A 21,828-nucleotide genomic window follows, 5' to 3' on the forward strand; every position below is an offset into this window, starting at 1 on the left:
GAAGCTGACATTGGGGGAAGCCGGCTATTGTTGGGCTTTGTGTTGTCAAGAAAGATTGGATTTTTCTCGGTCTGAGAGAGATTGGGAGAGGAGAGTTGGGAACGATGGAGGAGGTGGATCACCTGGCGCACGAGAGGAGCAAGGCGCAGTTCGATGTGGACGCCATGAAGGTCGTCTGGGCCGGCTCCAAGCACGCCCTCGACGTCGCCGATCGGATGGCCCGCCTCGTGGCCAGCGATCCCGTGAGCCTCTCCATCGCCTTTTTCTTTTTTTGGTGAATTTTGTGTTTTCTGGGTTTTCGGGGTGATTTAATTTATCCGCATCGGTCTTTTTTTTATTCGATATTCTGATCGATCTTGAATTTTTTTTTTTTTTTTTTTTTTTTGATCTCGGTGTTTTTTCGTTGGTGAATTATAATGTTTTATTTGGCCTTTTAGGGTCAATTGGGCAAATTTAAATGTAGCCTTTTGTTTGGTGAAATACGATTGATTCTTTGATTTTCTGAAAAAAAATCCGTGTTTTTTTCGTCTTTCTCTGTGTCAAATTCGAATTGGGCATTGGATGGGTCTCGTTACTTCTGGTTGTGTTCTTCTTTTAGTATTATTTCAAAAGATCAAGGATTGTAGATGTGATTGTTTTGTATATTGTAGTGTACACACACACACAAAAAAAAAAAAAAAACTCGAATTATATTCTTCGGTTTGCTCCTTTTAAGTGTTTTTTAAACACTCATATGAGATTTTATAGGAGATTTTTGTTTCTTTTTGATGGGCTGCAAACTGTGAAAAATTATTAGATTTTTATTCTAGTTTTGAATTGGAATTTAAGGGCCTGGTCTTTTGTGAGATCTTGCTCAAGTGATGCTATTTTGGATATCCAGGTATTTCGTAAGGATAACAGAACGATGCTTGGGCGGAAGGAGTTGTTTAAAAACACCCTGAGAAAAGCTGCCCACGCATGGAAGCGCATCAACGAGCTCCATCTTACTGGTATATATTTTCCCCCCTGGTTTCAGCATTTTGACAGCACGCCACTTTTCTTTTCCTTATAACACTAGTAACTCACATTGAACATTTTCAAAAAATCTTAGGATGTCTCTCTGAAATGATCATCAGCCTAGCTTGTTACATGGGTCCCCCTTCTACATTGTTTTCTATGCGTTAAGGATGGGAGATTGTTAATATATATAGTTATCATGATACATATTTGTAATTTGTGGTTTGATCAATGTCTATTTCTGTTCAATTATTTTTTCAACAGTAGGCAGTTTTATTAGCTCGAACAGGATTTTTTTTTTTTCTAGTGTCTGTTGAGTTGCAGAAGATTGGGCAAATCTAGCTTGTTCTTTATCCTTCATTTTCTGGATGTCCTATGTTTAAGACAACCTTCCTGCTCTTGTAGTTAATCCATTGATCAAGATGAATTTGGAGTTGGCAGAAAGGGGGACTAGACATGTTCTCTTGCAAATATTTCTTTTTTGGCAAGCGATATGAAATGCTAAAACAGCACAATAAGGTTGAGTATGAGTTATTTTGCTAAGAAAGAGTAAATATTTGTATGTTCTGTTTGCAAAATGGATAATGGGAGGAAAACAATAAAACAAATGATCGCAAGATGATGTTTCAAAGGTATGAGACTTTTTACACTTAAAGTAACAAGACGTTTAGGGAGTGACCAAAAACAGATTACATCAATCAGAATAGTTCAGAACTTCAAATAATACAAAATCAGCAGACTTCATTGGCAATTCACCCTTCAAATTGAAAGCCATTCTTGGGAGACTACCATCTGCAGTGAATTTGTGTTGCCTGACTTGATCAATTCAATGCTTAATATCCTTTTTAACTGGTACCTTTTTGTGTAATATTCAGTGGATTGTGAATTTCTTATTTTGCTTATATTAGTTCAGATGCTTCTTGGAAATGTCCACCAGACAGACATTTTGAAGATTTTCTTTTATGAAATTTATAAATATGATTATGTGCAAGAGGCTCACTAATATCATGTAAAAGGTTAAATATTTTGTTGAGATCTTTGAATGCTCCAGTAACATTTCCTTTTCTCTCCTTCCTTTTTGGTAAATAATTCTCCAGTACAGTTGATTATATGTAATTAAATTTTAAAAAAATAACCCACGTGTGGTTTGTTATGAATATGTATGTCGATAATCATCTAGGGTGTTGAAGATGGAAGAGAAGGCTGTCACGCCCCGAGCCCGAAGCGCGGCAGACGCCGCACACCCACACGGCGGGCCGCACAGGCGTGCAAGGCAGCAGATCATATCAAAGCAGATACAGCTATTCAAAGATGACATAATTATTTAAATTGTTCAAAAGCGAACTTACAAAATTTCAAAATAACATATGCCAACATAATTCAAATGTCCAAACTAAACTAACTAAAATGCCAATAACTGAAGAATCATCCGAAAATCTAACGCACTCCCCAATCCCGTGCGATCAAGCCTCTGGATCTGAAAAATAGAGAAAATAAAATAATGAGCTACACTAGCCCAGTAAGCAACAAAATACCCCAAAGTGGGGTCAGAGCATTATCAGATCAAATACAGGATAATAAAATAAATCATAAATAACATTGTTTTACTATTTTCAAAACTTATTATCATTTTTCCAAAAACTCTGATACCAGAATCTCAACATAATAGGCTACGGCCACGTAACCCAGTGGCATGGGTTGCACAAGGTGCCAAACACCACTATTATTATGCACCGGTGGTACGGTGTCCAAATACCACTATTCTAGTCACCGGTGGTACGGTGTCGAAACCGGTTCCTCACAGATTACAAGTCGACAGGTCCAACGTATAATCCCCATTGGCGGGGCCAGAACAGAACAGATCATAGCCATGCTGAGAATGCATATATATATATAAAAATATATTTCATGGATTTCAGAGCATATAACATGATTTTCAAATAAAATTTAACATGTCTGACCCATTTTACTGAATGCAAAACATATATCAAAACAAAATCAGTTTATTAAATAATTCAGAAATCACACTTGAAGTATTAAGTTACTTACCTCTTCTCGCTTGATTCCTACTTCAGGAAGACGGATCAGGTTCACCTGTTAAAGTTTAATTAATTTCTTGTTAATTTCAGACTAAGCAAAATTCAAAAATAATATTATTGGATATGGCCCAACAGAGCCCAAAGTTGGCCCATAATGGGCATGGCCTGATAGGGCCCATATCGGACTCGGCCCAATGGGCCCGCATAGACTCGGCTAAATAGGGCCCCCATGGTTGGCTTCTAATTGGTTCATTTCTGCAATAAAATTTATTGCAGGGACTAATATTTAATTACAGGGTAATGTTCTATAATAAGACTTGAGTGAGAGGACTAAATAACTATTGTTGGGGACCTTTATGTAATAAGTCTTTCCTATAGGGATCAAATACAAATTACTGAAGATCTTATTTCTGAAATAGCATACTGCCAAGGGCTTAACTGCAAATAATCTGTTTACTGGTCTAATGGGTTTGGGTTTCGGGTTCGGGTTCGGATTTCAGTTCAGGTTCAGGTTCAGGTTCGGGTTCAGGTTCGGGTTCGGATTCTCGGGTTTGATCTGGGTTTTGGGTTTGGATTTTTTTTTTTTTAAACCGGGCCCATGTTGGGCCCACAGTGAACCGGGCCCAGATCGGGCCCACTGTGAACAGGGCCCATGTTTGGCCTTGTTCGGCCCGTAGGGTCATCTTCCTCCCCCATTCCCCCCCATGGCAGGGGAAGACCGAGAGGGAGAGCGGAAGAGGAAGGGGCGGCAGCAGCGGCGGCGGGGTGGCCGGAGGCCACCCCTCAGTCGACGGCCAGCCGGCCACAGTGGCGGCCGGCGGTCGTTGCGGTGGCTGGGTCGAGATCAACCGAGAATGCTCTCGGTTGATGGGGCCAAAACAGATGGAGGAAGAGGGCTTACCGGCGGTGGCAGAGGCGGCGGAGGGATCTCGGCCGAGGGAGGCTCGGTCCGGTGTCAGGCGGCGGCGGCGACGCTTGAACCCAAGGAGATGGGTCTCAGAACAGGGGGTGGCCGCGAGGGGGATCCGGGCGGCGCTCGGTCGGGAGGGTACACCGGTCGGAGAAGAGGAGGAGGGAAGGAAGAAGAGGAGGAGGAGAAGCTCGGGATGCCCTAGGGGAAGGAGTAGATGGGGCTTTATAGCCCCATCGTAACGGTTCTCCGCCGCGAAAATCGCGGCGGTGGGGCGAAATCCACGGCCGCTCGTGCGGCCGTGGGGTGGCCGCGGAATGACCGCGGGGCTGCCGCTTAACGCCTGCGGCGCCCCGCCCTCGCTGCACCCGAAGAAGCCGGAGGGGATCGCATCTCCGATCCCCTGCTCTGGCCCCTTCCAAAAGAGGAAGACGGGGCTGAAGTCGGCCGGGGCTGCCGACTTCAGCCCGTATCTCACAAAGGCTATCAAAAACCATCTCCTAAACTTTAAAGTGACCGTTTAAATAGTTATACGGTGCTTAAACATTTAACTAGTGCTAGTTTAAATTAAGTGGTCATTTGTCCTATTTAGTCATTTAAGCATCTGGTTTAGCATCTAAGTGGTTGTTTTTTCAATCAGCTTAACCATTTAGTTGGTCGTCTTACTAATGATTAAAACATAATACTCTATTATTATTTTATTATATTGCATTCTTTTGAATAGTGCATGACTGATTTTTCCCTCTTCTTTTCCTTCAATTTCATCATAATCACCACCATCTTCTTCACGAGCAATAACGATAACTTACAATAGCTTTTAGTTGGATTATTTGATATATTTGTAATTGTGTCAATTAAGATACAAGTTAACTAGGTTATCTAATAGTCCATTTAATCATACAAAACTGTTTAATTGCTTAAGGACGGGATAGTGTTTGACCACTGGTCAACCATCTTGACTACCATCATTAAAGCACTTCATGGCAGTTCCTGTAGCTGCACATTTAGTCCAATTATATTTCTTCTAAGACAATGCACAATTGTCAAAATCTGAGTTGCTTTCATGTTTTTTCGTCCAGTTCACTAAGATTCTTATATTGTTTTCTTCTATTTGTGTATATGTATTTATACCATTGCATTTCTAGTAACTTCTCTGTGATAGTTCTTGTGTCATTTAGAACTTCTATGTTTCTGGAATGGAGGTAGTAAAGCCGTCTATTTCAATGGCTCATGATATTGATCAAGTTTTTTGTTACAGGACATCCAATTTTCCCAGGAAGTTTACTTTTTAACATTAATTGCAAACATTTTTGCTGTCTAACTATTGTCACATGTGACATCAATCCTCTTTTTCTGCACATATCTTCCCTTATTTTATATAGTAATGGTGCATTGTTTTGTTGTAACAGAGGAAGAGGCATCAATGTTAAGATTATTTGTGGATGAACCTTCTTATGTGGATCTGCATTGGGTATGGACCTCTGTGCCTTATAACACTGTTGTGGATAATACTGCCAAAGACTTATGTTGATATATATATATATATATATACACATACATACATATACAGACAGATGACTCATTTTGATGCTATTACAGCTAGACATTTTCTTACAATAGTTAAATTACTGAAAGTTGTTGATGTTATAGCCATTTAAAATTGTCTGCTATTTTTAGGATACTTGGTTAGATAATTAGTATGCTTTAAAACCAACCACTTTACACTGGAATTAGATATTATACTCTGTCCAACGACTTTGAGTTTATGAGACATGTGCCATCTTTCCATACATGATACAATTTGGAGATGTTCATTGCATCACAATGCAAGTAATGGTGATGAACCAGGAGAATCTCTAGGTTTTGAGTAAGCAAGATGACAATGAGTGACTTTACTTTCTTGTTGTGCTTCTTAGCAACTCACGTCCCCCCTTCTTTAATGAAGAAATTTGGGTAATGTATTCTTAAAATTAAGAGAGCACTCATGATTGTTTTAACCCTTAGGCTACAACAAGATAAGGAAAGTGAAATACCACTACTATGAGATATTGTGAAGTTCTTCAAAATGTTTGTTGGTTTATTCTTCTTTTTGGCTTTAATCATAGGCAGTTGAATATCCTCTCTTGAGCTCTTTGCGTTATGCTTGATGTCTATGGTGGATCTTATTAATAGTTGCTCCTGTAATGTTCCTTGAATCAGGGGCAGATCTGACAAAATTGCAACTTAACAATATATCATGAGCTTTATGGAGACAAAAGAAATGCTTGTATATGCCATAATAAGCAATCTGACATTGAGCCCTTTCTATGCCATCAAGTATCATCAGGAGCTGCAATTTCTTGATTCTTCGATCTAAGTGTAGGTGAATTTTGGAAGGCTGCTCTGTTGTGTGAGCTTGTGAAACCAATTAGGCATGCATCTTAATTTTGCAATCCGCCTTCTAGGTTTTCATGACAAATCCTCTTTCTTAAAGTTACTTTTGCCAGAACTTTACTAACAATTCAGAGGGTTGGTCTGGTTGAGAACTGGTTGCAGATTGTTCCCACTTTGATAAACCATGCATTGATTCATAAGCTTGACTCTATCTAGATTGGATAAAGATTATAGGTTATTGCAGAGTTAATCAGAAAAAAACATGTGGAATCTTTTGGAGTATTAAATTGTTGGCAGCCATGTCTCTCTAGGTGCTTGTTGTTAGAAAGATTTGGATTTATTTGATGTGTCCTCTCTTTGTTGAGGTTTTACTTTCACCCCTATCTGCTGGTCACATGTTGGTCCATGTGTCCAAACATATCTGTTTATCACTGGGATCTCTTTTTCTGGGGTGATTAATTTTTACTTGGTCTTTTGTTCTTTTGCTTGGTTTTAGCCTTTTAGGGGTCATTGGACTATTATGTAATCTGATTTAGGCACGAGGTCTTCTCCATGGTAGATCTTATCGTATCATAATTTGGGCCAAATGGATGAATGTAGGTTCTAGATTTATTGTTAATCCATAGGTTTCTTCTGGTGAACCATAACAGGTGAGTCCTCAACCTACTTGAAGGAAAATCTAAGAAAATAGATGGAAGGAGAAAAGATAATAAATATTATTTCTCATAAAACCTGGCTGCCACCTGCTGATGTTCTTTGAGAGTCCCAAGACTTCTGTACTTAGAGGGTTAGGATACTTCCACAGAACCTTTTATGAGGAATAATTAAAAAAGAAAAAGAATAAAAATAAAAATTCAACGGCTTCACTTATGCATAATGATCTTAATTAATGAGAAATGTCATGCTGTTACATACTGTTTGACAAGCCTCTATATTTTGTTAGAATTGCTCAAATATATTTTGTTGGAGGTCAACTTATATGTTACCCTTTGGTTCATTTGTATTTGTCGTTGTCTTTACATAGAGAATCTTGGTGATTCCCACAAGCAGGCACATAAATCCTGCTGTTAATTCTCTGTACTTTTTTTGAGCCGACTTACATTTTTGTGAATTTCTTTACAGGGCATGTTTGTTCCAGCTATAAAAGGACAAGGAACTGACGAGCAGCAGAAGAAGTGGTTACCGCTGGCCTATAAAATGCAGATAATTGGCTGCTATGCACAGACTGAACTTGGTCATGGTTCCAATGTCCAAGGCCTTGAAACAACTGCAACATTTGATCCCAAATCTGATGAATTTATCATTCACAGTCCTACTCTAACTTCAAGTAAGGTGAGTGATAGTTGTAATAAGACCTTTTTGGTCTTATACTGATCTTCCTAGGAGTTCAATGTTTGTTTCCTCTTGATCTACTTTAATGGTGCCTAAAGGATTTCTTGCCCCAATACTTATCTCTGCTTGTTTTCCAATTGGTTTTGGAAAAGGATATGTTTATGCTAGTCCATGATAATGACCTTATGCTGCTCATTAAATGAACATTCTTGCTATGCCTTCTGATGTTCATATATATCATTGCATGAGCAGTGGTGGCCTGGTGGTTTGGGAAAAGTTTCTACACATGCAGCTGTTTATGCTCGTTTGATCACAGATGGAAAGGACCATGGCATACATGGTATTTTGCTCACATCTTGTTTGTTAGATAATGTTCAAGTTGGTTTTCTTTATTCATCGTCTGAAAAATCTTTACTGCCCAGGTTTCATAGTCCAGTTACGAAGTTTGGATGATCACTCACCCCTTCCTGGGATCACCATCGGTGATATTGGAACAAAATTTGGAAATGGTGCATACAACACAATGGATAATGGTGTTCTACAATTTGATCATGTGCGCATACCAAGAAATCAAATGTTGATGAGGTTTGTTTAGCCTCTTCTTTTCTTGTTTTGCCTTTTGATATATCTATATCCTTTTCTTTTATGTTTTTGGTGTTGTAACATAGTCATGATTTTGTAAGTTGGACTCGAAATCCGAGTTTCTTCAATCCTATATGCGTGTACTCTTTTATCCAATTGTAAACTCAGCATTTGAAAAAGTGGGAAGAATATCCATGTAAAAGTATGACTAATTGGAGGGAAAGATTGACATTTCTTTGTAGACATTTGGCTTTCTGAATAATTTCAGTACTGACTGCTGCTTGGCGTTCTGGCCTCTTCTGCTGCCTGAGATCTAATTAAAGTGATCTTAGGTGTTTTGGAAAGTTTGATTTGTATAAATGGAAATTGAAGAAGCTGTAGAAACATTATAGGCATGTAATATGTTTATAATTGTCCCACTAGTTATTATGAAGCCAAAAGAGTTGTTAGCATCTTATCATCAAATTCCCATAACACTTACACTAGGCAAGGAGAAGAAGACAACATTCACTACTAAGGAATGCCAGTGTGAGTTGCTACTCATACCTTTTGGTCTAGGAACAAACTAAGGAATGCCAGTGTGAGTTGCTACTCATACCTTTTGCTCTAGGCAATGTTCCTACCACAATGATATTATGCTTCGACATTCCTGTGCTCTTCTCTCCACTGACGTCACTCATTAATAGCCAGGCTTGGTAACCTTGGTGTTAAGATAAACCATCCATGGAGACTGAATAGATTATGGACGTTGACCAGACTATAAATAGAGATCATACAGAGACATGAGTTATAAGTCAGCCAGAAAAGATACAGGCAAAACCTTGGATCAATGGTCATTACTATATCCATCTTTATTTACTAAGACTGCTAAGATTGAAAATGCGGAATCTCCTATTATGCCGTAATTTGAAATTTAAGATGTTTTTATATCATTGCATCTGAATTTATTGTAAGCTGCACATGTACTGTGAAGTGCACCGAACAGTTGGTAACTTGGTACTGTACCTATCTTGTAAGCATTGTCCTGTAGAAGGTTTTCATTGGCATTATTGTAATTTGAATACTGTTTGGAGGCCAACAAGCAGCCTCTTGTAAATCTTCTCCATGGCTCCTTTAGTTCTTTACTGAGCTACAGCTGTCCGAGTGCCCTAAAATTGCAGATGCAATAGCTCGCTACTCGACTTTAAAAAAAAAAGAAGGAAAGCTGGGTTTACATTTTCAACAAATGCTGCAGGGTTTCACAGGTTACAAGGGAGGGAAAGTATTTGCGCTCTGATGTTCCATGGCAACTACTTTATGGGACGATGGTCTATGTGCGTCAAACCATTGTGTCAGATGCTTCTAAAGCGCTGTCTCGAGCTGCTTGTATTGCTGTCAGGTATAGTGCTGTCCGCAGACAATTTGGCTCACAGGATGGTGGTCCAGAGACTCAGGTATTAGCTCCCTGGAAGTTTCCATACAAGTTAATGCTTTATCAAGAATGTAATGAAGTTTATGCACTTAGTTATATGAATCTAATTTGACCTTTGACATTGTCCTTTTGAACTTCATGCACTACTCTTTATTTGTATATTTCCTAGGAAATGAATTGCTGTTCTCCTCTCCTTCGAAATTTTCTAGATAAAACCTTGTGTCTCATACATTTTTTTTGCCTTGACTAGGCCTTTATTGCGTGCCTGATGGATCATGGAATCCCTTAGAATCTGATTCTTTGTTTCTTCAAAAGTTTCTAACATATTTTTTTTACTGAAAATGATATTTTTTGAATTGCATGGAAGATTTTTGCTGGAAAGCTCTGGCAGTAACTTTCAAATCCTGCTTTTCAGGAGACATGACTTACAAAATTGTAAAACTCTAAAGAAATGTTTAGTTACAAAACCCTCGTAATTATGCCAAAGATAGAAACAAATAGTAGAAAAAAAATGCCTGGAAGAGGAGCATCAAGTGTAGGAAGGTGTGCATTAAAGGGAGCATTCTTTTAGTTACAAATAGAACCAGAGTTTATCTTAATTACATTTTGATTATACATGTAATACTCTTTATGATAGAATTACCTAGAAACCCTTATTGTAAAGGAAAGACTCGTAGGTTATCACATGCACGAGGCTAAGCTATGTAAAAGTACCACATAATAACCATAAACAGCAAACACTGTCCCATTGCTTCTCATTGATTTGCAGTTGGTCTAGTAAGTCATCTGCCATTGTTTTCTGTGGATTATGTTACTGTTCAATGATTGGCAGATAGAACATACTGAATTATAAAGAAAAATGGAAACTGTAGCCACATCAGACCACTGTATCTTTCAACATGTCCTGAATTCTAAACTACAGCTATCTCCAATCAAATTTCTATTTGAACTATAACTGGTTGTAGATATTAAGTTACACTTTGCATGGGGTTTCATGAAGAGTAATTTTCTTTTATTTGTAGCGACATCATCTCTTACATGATCTGCAAGGGTGAGCCTTTGCGGGACAGTAAGTTTGCTCACCATTGTGATCTGGAGGTCATAGTTGCAAAACACAAAAAGAGCCTCTCTGCATACGGGGGTAAGGCGCCGCACATCTGACTCTCCTTGGACCCCACAATGGCAGAAGGCTTGTGCACTCGGCCTCCATATGCCGTACATGATCTGCAAAAGTAAACCCTACACTAGAGCTTAGAGCGGGCTTCAGAATTTTATAAATCAAAATCTACAGTAGCCAGCTCGTTCAAGTTGAATTAAGTCCATAACCTAAACTGAGGCAAAATGTTCAGACTTCAGGTACCTTCTCTTTCTTAGGGCATGAGGTGAATTTCTTGACCTAGAAGGCTAGAAGCCTAGAACCATCTAACTGCCGTCTAATCTTCATGACCGGTAACTCGACCACCTTGCAACATTAAATTGATTTCATAGAATTATGAAAATGGCTGTAACTACTTATAAGAAAACTCAAAAGGCCCTCATCTTTCAAAAATCTAAGCTAGCAGCCTGAGGCTGTTCTCTGCCAATAAGATTTCCAGATTCACCATATATCGAACTTTTAGGTGCTTTATATTATTTGTGTTTTCTTGCTTTCTTAAACTTGTAGATGTTTTATATTATTTGTGTTTTCTTGCTGTCTTTAGCACCAGTGTCTCATGACATGATGAGTTGATTACTTAGGCTGGGTTTTCAAGGACAAAGCAGAAATAAAAAGAGTGTAAGGAGAAAAATTGTTTCTCACAAAAGATTTTCCCATTTAGGACCTATCACATAGTATCTTTGGTTGCAGAAGGCTTTGAAAGGAGATCCGGGGATATTCAAGGATTGTAGGCTATAAGTTAGAGACATGGTTTCTGGGCCATGTTTCGTGCAGATTTTTTTATTTTATTTGTAGATAGTCACTGATTTTTTTTCTCCCTGAAAAGAGAAAAGAGAAGGATCTGAAGATTTCTAACTTAGTTAGAATTTCTTGAGAATTATAAGAAGATCTAATTTAAGAAATGGATGAGAGGTTTCTTACTAGTCCTGCTAGAAACAATTAAGTTTAGGTTCATATCTGTTAACAAATCTGATGTAGAAGAGTATTTAATTGCTAAATAATGTTTCAAAACTAATATTAATACCAAGAAAACAGAATAGAGGTGGATTCATTACATAAAGGAACAAGAACATACAGGGGGAGGGCAAGGTACGCCATCTCAGTACCGCACTCTGTACCAGTGCCACACTAGCACAGTGTCGGTACGGTACAGAATTTTTTTAGCATACCGTGTGTCAGTACGCCATCCGTACCGAATACCGCTACCGAACCGGTACGGTATGTTCCGTACCGTCTGGTTCGGCCCGGTACGGCATATGATGAGGGAGGGGGTGGGGGTAAGTAGGATTGATCATGGTTCGGGATCTCTACTAAAGATGTACATCAGGCTTTAATAGAAGTAAAAGAACTAGAAGGGAGAAAGGTATTGAGAGAAGTGAACTGAAATCATTTATGTTCTCCTTTTATTCATTATGTACACCCTTGTATGCATGTAGCATGTTGAGGGCACTTCATCTTCTAAAGCATGTTTGGACAGAAAATGACTGGCTTTGTCTTCAAAGTCATGGGCCTCTCTAGAGCATAAAACAACCTAAATCAAAGCCAGATGCCTGGTTTAGTTATATAATAAGCTCTGGCACGTGAGCTTGAATGCACTAGTACAAGCTCTTCCTCCCTGAGTTATGAAATGATGCCGATGAAAAGAAAACAATGGTCTTGAAGTTACTTCAATTTAGAATAAACAATTATAATCTTTATGAATATAAATCTTTGCTTTAAGTAAATTGGTAAGTATGAGGTGATATAAGGTACTTAATCATAAATGTTGGGTGTAATTTATGTAAATACTCATTGGTTTTCAGTAGACAAATTATAAGAGAGAGGACCAACTAGATGAATGCCAAGTAACTATAATCCAAAAGGCAAAGAAAGGAAAATTTGGACCTAATCTATTTAATTCTTGTTAGATTCTTGTTGCTGATTGGTACTTTTCTTTTCCATTTTACATTTTGAGCTACTAAGAGATGGCACTTGATGTTGTTGTTGGTAATCTGCATTAACTTTCTAGTACAAGCATCATATTATTTGGCTTTTATATCGAGACTTTCTTTATCACAGGTCATTGATTACAAAACTCAGCAAAGCAGGCTCTTCCCATTGCTGGCTTCAGCTTATGCTTTTAGATTTGTGGGTGAGTGGTTGAAATGGCTATATGCAGATGTCACTCAGAGACTACAAGCTAATGATTTTTCAACATTGCCCGAGGCGCATGCATGCACTGCTGGTTTGAAATCCTTAACGACCTCTGCTACAGCTGTGCGTAACTCATTTACTATATGTAGCTAACATTCAGGCTGCTTTGATTCAAGCTGCTTTTGATTCCCACCTCTTTTGCGGTTTCAGTCTCAAACCCTTTCAAGATTTGCCAGAGATTATTTATAATTTACACCATTAGTTAATCTATGGGTTTCTGATCTTGTTTTAAAAAATTTAAGAACATTTAGTTTGTTGGGAAATGTACAACCCTTTGCATATGGTTCTTTTGACTGGCTAGCCTTAAGGTTTGTGGAATAGTTGATTAGATATATTTCTTCATATATTTAAATAACTTATGAAGATCAACAAGATATTTTCTTTTTTATGAAGAGATAAATTCATTTATCCTTTACCCTTAGCAATCTAGCAAAAGGGTATAGCTTTATACTAGTCTATCTAGGTCAATAAAATGCATCCGATGGTCCATCATTTTTAGTCTGAACTCTGAGGGTTATTCTTGGCGTGTTTTACTAATTGAGCAGCCTGAATCAGCTTTATTTCCCTAGTATTTAAATGTTGTGAAGTCCATCGAATCTTCCAGCAATCATATAAGCTTTTTTCATGAGTTCGGTCTTATTGCCTGCTGTTGGTTAACATTTCCAGCTGTGCAAAGAACAAAATTATTTGAAGACCAGAAAACTTCATGACTTTTGAAAGGCTTTATGTTTTGCTCTAGAAGCTGTAAAATGTAGAAGTCAATACTATGATGGCATTGTTAGTTGTTATCATGGAATTGAATGGAGTTGATAATTGCTATGGTAAAACTTAAATTTTTAAGAGGGTGCAGGTTTTCGAACATATGAGGTAAAAATCAGCCCTTTTTTTTTGGTAGAAAAATCAACCCTTTTTGAATAACAACTGTTACATTTTTTTTGCAAGAAATCTATTATTAATATATAATTCCTCAATGTGATGGAAAAACTGTTAATTTATTGAATTATTTGTTGTTTGCAAGAAATATATAATTCCTTGATGACATCTTTGGCCCTACGCTGGTGTTGGGGCTGGGGAGGGAGCTATCAGCAACGTGTTTGGCCATGAGTTACTTAATTGGTTATCCATTCAAAATTTCGAATCATCTTGCTTCTTCATTAGACTGCTCTAGGTTTATAAGCATAGAACCTTGACTCAGATTAGGTATATCTTGTTACTTGTCATGATAGAAAGTGTTGACCTGATCTCCTTAATTAGTTTTCTACTAAATCCTGCAACTTGTTTCAATAGTCCCACTGTGATATTGATTGTTTAATTCAGGTTCGTTATATGTCGGAATCTTGATTATAAGTTTTACTTTCTCAACCCTCGGCCCCATAATTAATTTCTACTCAATTTACCAGTGTATTCACCTAGATGGTTGAAGTGGGGAAAAAACATATCGCTTCGCCTTTGTCTTCAAAAACTCAACAAAAATATGAGGGCCTCTTACATGCAAACTGAATGTGCCATGAAGTCTCTAATGGATGAGATTAATTATAATCCATATGGTGATGCTTGAAGCAATTTACACTTTTAGATAGTCCACAAAATCAAGGGCCTATAATGGGATTTGAATTCTGAGGCATAAAAATATTTGGTATCAGGTTATGATGGATGAGAACATGGTTAAACTGTCATGCTTCAAATTTTCTCTTTTTCTTTTAGCTTTTTAGGCCTTTCATTTTTTCTTATTAAAGATGTTTCCAACTAAAATTATATTGTGCTCAGATCTATGGTTAGATTGTTTTCTCAATAACATGAACAAGTAAATAGGAAAATGTGTTTTGTCTTGTGTTACTTTGACACCTGCATCCAGCTACAAAATTCTCTGTCGAATACGCAATCAGTTGGATACATATTGGACACTTGGATACTTATGAAGTTCTTTTGTAGCCACATTTAAAGATTGCAAGAAAGTTGAGCTCTTTTGTAGCCACACACACACACACACACACACACACACATATATATAGTTGTGTAGTGTGTATCCCCCTTTGTTCCAGTCATGCAATAGATGAAATAAATCAAAATGTGGATTTATATATATACATATATATGTATATATATACATATGCACACACACACACACATATATATATATATGTATATGTATCTATATATGTGTATATATATACGTATATATATACTTTTATATGTATCTACATATATATATACGGTGTATGTATGTATGTCTGTGTATATATGTTTTTATCTATATATATATATTTATATGTATATATGTATGTATGTTCATGGATAAATATCCAGATTCGATTCTTATATTCATGCCATGCAACACTGTGTTTGTCCTTTTTATAAAAGTAGTCTACAAAGCTTGCTGCATGTTAACATTTTAAAAAATATGAAAAATTTGATACTGGTGAAATCTTGAAGCGTAATGTGACCACCACCATGTGCTGAACATATAGTATGCTGTACACTAAAGTCCTAACAAACTGACCTCCAACACAGTTACACAGAATTCCATAATCTCCACAGTACCTGCTTTGGATACAAAAGCTCCAGTTCACTGATTCTTGCTATCTGATGCATAATAGATGCCATAGAAAGATGTCCACCATCGAATGCAAAACCACAACACTGATAATATATATATTATCACTTTGTCAATGAGCTTACTACTGTCTTGTCTTGTGGATTTGTGTGTTAAGAATGAAATATATATGTGTTACAAGACAATAGTTACACAGGTAGTAAGCTCATTGACATTCAATTACAAGGAAGAACAAGTATATAGCTTTCCTATGAACATTCTGCAAGGACCGCGAAATGGGAGGTTACAATTGTCTCCTGTCATGGGTCTCTTGTGTGTATGTGCAGATTAAATGATGTTTCATTGCATCAATGATGGTTGTACTGCATACATGGAGCAAGTTCATCAGTGAAGATGATCTACATAAATTTTATATTCAAATACTAAAAAATAAGATATAGGAACAACCACAGACTGGTGAAGGACAATGGTGGCATGCATGTTAGTCTAAAGTGGTTTGTTAAAATTTAGGGGTCCCACTAATCACTCTGAATATAGAGGGTTCAACTCTGGTTAAAGATATGTGCCATTAGAGTTTCAGATTTCTTTTTTACAATCGGTCAACTTGATATCAAGACTATCAAATGGTATTGCATTCTTGACCAAGGCAGCATTGAACAAGAGGAGCTTGTCATGAGACATAAAACACATATTGTTGTCAATCTATTTTAACAAAAGGGCCTGAGTTGCTCACACAAGAGGGGAGCAAGTTCTACTACATGGTTCCTTTAGAGTTGGAAAGAGATTTAATGAAGAGGAAAAAAGTCAAGTTGCATATAGAAACTTTATTTTCTCCAAGCTAAAAAACCAAAGTAAAACAGCAATTACCATTGTTACATCTTCTATCAGAGTATTGTTATATGCACACTTGATGAAGTTAGAACCTCTTTGCTTATTCTCATTCATCCTCTGCTCTCTGTGCTGTATTTATCTGCTTAATTTCTCTCTGGTTTTATGTATTTTCTTGGCCCTAGATATGTATCTTAACCTTTTTATTTTTATTGCAGGATGGCATCGAAGAATGCCGAAAACTATGTGGTGGTCATGGTTATTTGTGTAGCAGTGGGCTTCCTGAGTTGTTTGCAGTATATGTTCCTGCCTGCACGTATGAAGGAGATAATGTTGTTTTACTTTTGCAGGTCAGGGTATTATTTCCTTTTTTTTAGAGTTTTCATATTTGAACAATTCATATACTTGGTGTGATTTCTTTACTCTGTTTTAAAAGGTTACATGATTTTTATAAGATAGTAGTCAGCTAAGATTCTCTACCCTAAACTTTCTGATTTTTTGCTTTCTCTGAGACATAAAAGGGGTAAAGATCAACCTTCTTAATTTTATGCTACATAAAGAGTTGATCCTTTGCAATCTTGGTACTGATGTTTATTTTATAGATAATAGTCCAATTATGTGACTATCTTATCAAATGACCATGATCACGTCTTCAAGTAGTGGACTGTGCTGGTCTGGTGCTGGCCAGCACATAATATGCCAGACCAATATTGGCATTAATGCAGGGTTGGCATGACACCCTTTATTTTTTTATTCTAAGTTAAAAAGGATTTTTTAAATTTTTGAGTCTTTAATATTCGTTGTGTAGTGGAATGGCTCGACATGTGCCATGTTGACCAGTGACCGACACTCCCACCAGCACCAATACTTGAAACCTTGTTATCACAATATTATGCACTAGGAGAAGTTGATCTTTTATTGTTGAGTGCAACTGACTTAGCAAAAAAAGGATAGAAGATATTGTGATAGGGTTACTAAGTTTTTAAGTAACATAAATTGTTTCATTGATGATACTTTGATTCCGTATATTTTTCAAAATAATCATGACCCTTCAACTGGCAAGTCAAAACTTGTCTTTGCCTATTGTTTCGACAAAACCCAACTTCATTGTCAATGCTAGTCATAAGCCTGATTAAAGGCGGAGGATTGTTGTTAGCTAGGTAGATGATAGTGAAGAACGCGTTAATTTATGAAATACTATTCCTAGATGATGTAGATGAAAATTAATCTTCTTGGCTGATAACCAAGGTGATTATGGCTCATTTTCAATTAATCAAACAAGACTGACTTTGATTTTCTGGGATTACATATGTTCTTCTTGTTTTTTCAACTTAAATTACATCATTTATCTACTCATACTTGATGACCAGTATAGCATTTGCATTTATTTTCACCTATGAAAATATGATGTGGGACAGTTACCTAAAAATTGTTGAGGTCTTGTTTTCATTGACATCAATGCCTTTTCCCATCGATTGAAGGCTCACATGAAAAATATGTTTTGATTGATGTCTTTTCAAGAACCATATCCCTTGCGATCAGCAGCTTTCTCAAATCCTTAACTTTAATATGCATGCATATTCTTGTAGCCACTCTAGAAATGTATATTTTTGTAGTGTTGAAGACTTAAACACACACGAGCACACAGAAAAAAAGAAACTAAAATTTTGCCCATCCTTGAGACCTATATTCTTGTTGCAACATATTTGCTAATAAACAAACTCCATACTAACTTAGTCTATGATCAGAAGATCCTTTCAATTGGCCAGAATCCCTTATTTGAATGAAAATAAATGTTGTGGAATATTTAACAATACATTCCGTACGTTGCTAAAAAAACTGATCCTTGTTTACGCACCACACATTATTTGACCAGATCAAATTTCCATCTTGATACATTCCTTAAAAAATGCAATCCATGCTGATTCTACCCCCAACTAATGAAGAGATCTTAGAGGGACTGCCACATATGAAATTGAGCATAGTTTTGCAAAGAACCGCCCTACTTGTTTCTTGAGAGGAGATGGGAAACATGCTTAATATCATTTGATTGAATGGTTGCCTCAGCTCCTAGTTTAAAGAAAACCTCCCCTTCAATTGGCCTTTTTTCACAAAAAGCAGATGTGAGATAGTGAATCAAGTTTTTTCCTAAGATTTCGAATAGCTGTCCCAAATTCAAGTTGTTTATATTTCGTTTCTTCCTAGGAGAAAGGCAATCAAACAATTTCCAGTCATGGTCCTTATGGATCAGATCATCCATATAAGATATATTCTTCATGTAATTTTTTAGTCAAATGTTATTGGAACATTTATATGGTGTTCTCTGTAGAAAATTTTGGTCTACCACCAATCAGTTGAATTTACACAAGGAGTGCCTCATTATGTTGTCAAAATTAGGGTTGAAATCATAAATCATAAAGAGGTTTAGATAGGTTGAATTACGGATCATAAGATATTATCTGATTTCTTTTGAAAATTTTTTGGAATAAAAAAGAAATGTGAATTAAGAATAAAGGGCATACATATAAAAATTTTGTTTCCACCATCACAAGCCCATATCTATCATATCTTATGAAATAAACATCACATATGTTATTCAAGATATTTTCAACAACCTATCTATTCAGTTATATTTTAGGTGGAACTTTTAATTAAAAAAACTAACACAATGACATAAAACTAAGAAAATTTGCCTTTTTTTTTGCTCGATGAACTCAAAAATTACTTTACTTTTTAAAAGTTAAAACTCTAATGGACTTGCTAATTTTACATGCTTAAGTTTGAGGCTTATTAGTGATAAATAAGTAACTCCAAAGCCATGCAGTCAAGTATAAAAAATGGATTTCTGTGTGGTTTAATACTTAAATAACATGAGCATTAGTTGGATCTTATGACCCAAAGGATTGCACAAATTATAATACAAATCTAGACCTCATGATAGTAACAGGTCCTGATCAAAGGATGAGATCCAGCTAGTCTATGGCCATTTTGTTGCAGATGGTAAGATTCATATCATGAATCATATGAATTTAATAACAGCATGCCCCACATTTGCAAATGACTGCACAAGTGGGCTACCTCCTTTATAAAAATGATGCACAATCAAGTCCTTAGAAAATTATGGATGTTTAGTGATCCCTCTTTCTCTCTCAGAGCTTCTGAGCTACAAACACTTTGTTGGTTTACAATTCATGTTTTCTCCTTAGCTGTCAGCCAATACAATCCAAACTGATCCTTTTGATGATTTGCAGGTTGCAAGGTTTCTTATGAAGACTGTTTCTCAGCTTGGGTCAGGAACACAGCCTGTCGGAACCACAGCATATATGGGGAGAGCACAGCACTTAATGCAGTGCAAGTGTGATGTTCGTGGAGGTAGATCTTACTGCAAAATTTAACATATTCTGATATACTTAAAACTCAGAAATTTATTGGTAAATATAAGTGCATTGGGAGTTTGAGATGTCGATTGCTTGTGAAACTTAGCTTACTTTTACATTGTAGATGACTACTTTATGTCCAGATTTTATAAGTTACACCTAGTAGCACTTTTAACCTTTAATTTTGCTGTCTTGTTGTGCAGCTGAGGACTGGCTGAAGCCTTCCGTCATACTGGAAGCATTTGAAGCTAGAGCTGTTAGGCTTGCTGTAAATTGTGCCCAAAATATAAGCAAGGCAGCAAGCCCAGAAGAAGGTCTTTACATTCTCTATGCTTTTGAATTTTCTGGTCAAATCTACGTTTCAGTCAGTTTTCTTTCTTTAATATTTTATGCCATCACATAGGTCCTAGAATTAATAATGAATAATGGTGTCAAAAAACAGTACAAGATATTGGATTTTGTTTATTGCAGATGCATGTGGTGTTCCCAGCATTTTTGGTGAAGTTGCTTGATGCAGGGTAGCAGAATCTAGAAAGACAGGGATAACTAGAATTTAAAAATTTCCCTTATATCATTTTCTCCACTGGAGAAATAAATAGCTAGTTTCCTACTTCTGTGTCGAATGTTGCTTCTTTCCCCAGTGTCTCAACTAACATCTACAAAAGAAAATCCCAAATATGAGCACATGCAATAGTTCCATGGCTCTTCTTTTTCAACTTGTCCATGCTACAATTTCACATTCTTTTATTGACATCATTAATATATGCAGGTTTTTCTGAACTCTCTGCTGATTTATTGGAAGCTGCGGTTGCACACTGCCAATTGATTATTGTATCAAAGTAAGTGTTCCTCTACCTTTCTAAGGACCTAATACCAAAATTCACAATCTCAATACCAAACCCCATATCGGTACCATGCTGATACAGCATCAGTATGTTCGGTACAACGGTTAGTTCAACATACGGAGACTCAGTATATCCCCTATAGCAAGTCTTGGTTCGGTACCAGTATGGTATAGTATGCCCGATGCAGGTCAGTATTTACCAGTATGGCGAGCCTTGCTTAATACAAATAGTATAGATATAGTGTGGAAATCTTTTTTCGACAAGATCAAGATGGGCATGATTTGGTAATAAGGGCCTTCAAAAGCCCCAATAATTGAGTGGCTTGGGCTTAATGCTATACATAGTGTTAGCAAGCACCGCCAAACTCGTACCTTAAGCATTAAAGAAAACTGTGCCTCTACTGGTTCTTCTATCTTGCTGTAATCATCAGGTCATAATGCCTGTTATTTCATGGCTATATATCTATTTCAGGTTCATTGAGAAGGTCCAACAAGACATACCAGGACATGGAGTCAAAGGACAACTACAGATTCTCTGCAACATCTATGCACTCTCTGTGCTTCACAAGCATCTCGGTGATTTCCTTGCAACTGGGTGCATCACATCCAAGCAAGCTTCCCTGGCCAATGATCAGCTCCGGTCTCTTTATTCCCAGGTCAGCTTAGTAATTTTGCAAAAGTTTTCCAAATTGTTCTTGGAATTTTTCCTTGAGAAATATATTAAATACCAAGTCATGGTGCCTTGCAGATCCGGCCTAATGCTGTTGCACTTGTTGATGCATTCAACTACACCAATCACTACTTGGGGTCTGTTCTTGGTCGCTATGATGGGAATGTGTATCCGAACCTCTATGAAGAGGCTTGGAAGGACCCGCTCAATGACTCAGTTGTGCCTGATGGATACCGTGAATACATTCAGCCTGTGCTTAAGCAAAAGTTTAGGGCATCAAGGCTGTGAAGGTGCATTCTCAATCAACTGAAGTTTGTCATGTCTAAGAGTCAGCAATAGTGACTAATTATAAATACTCCTGGTGGCCAACTTGGGAAATCAATAAAGTTCAGGAATGAGTCCTTGGATGAAAATATAGCTGATATTGGTATTGATATGATATCTGTTTGGAGCCATGATGGCACACATTGGTTGAACCATTTTCATTACAAATTACAGGAGGTTTGTGGTTGGTTAGGTAAGTCGAAATTTTCATTGGATTAGCAAGTTTTTTATGAGATCAG

General features: G+C 37.1%; 1 protein-coding gene across 1 annotated transcript; it reads left to right on the forward strand.

Annotated features, from left to right (window-relative positions):
• Nucleotides 1-21,827, forward strand: LOC120104428 (peroxisomal acyl-coenzyme A oxidase 1-like). The gene is made up of 14 exons (XM_039115583.1): nucleotides 1-242; nucleotides 881-989; nucleotides 5,355-5,416; nucleotides 7,441-7,650; nucleotides 7,903-7,990; nucleotides 8,073-8,235; nucleotides 9,467-9,665; nucleotides 12,858-13,055; nucleotides 16,593-16,724; nucleotides 19,626-19,746; nucleotides 19,955-20,065; nucleotides 20,521-20,590; nucleotides 21,068-21,251; nucleotides 21,344-21,827. The coding sequence occupies exons 1-14, from the start codon at nucleotides 105-107 to the stop codon at nucleotides 21,551-21,553; spliced, it is 1,995 nt and encodes a 664-aa protein (XP_038971511.1). The 5' UTR covers nucleotides 1-104; the 3' UTR covers nucleotides 21,554-21,827.
• The last annotated feature ends 1 nt before the right edge of the window (nucleotide 21,828 follows it).

This window comes from Phoenix dactylifera, chromosome 18 (genome assembly GCF_009389715.1).
Source record: "Phoenix dactylifera cultivar Barhee BC4 chromosome 18, palm_55x_up_171113_PBpolish2nd_filt_p, whole genome shotgun sequence".
NCBI lineage: Eukaryota > Viridiplantae > Streptophyta > Magnoliopsida > Arecales > Arecaceae > Phoenix > Phoenix dactylifera.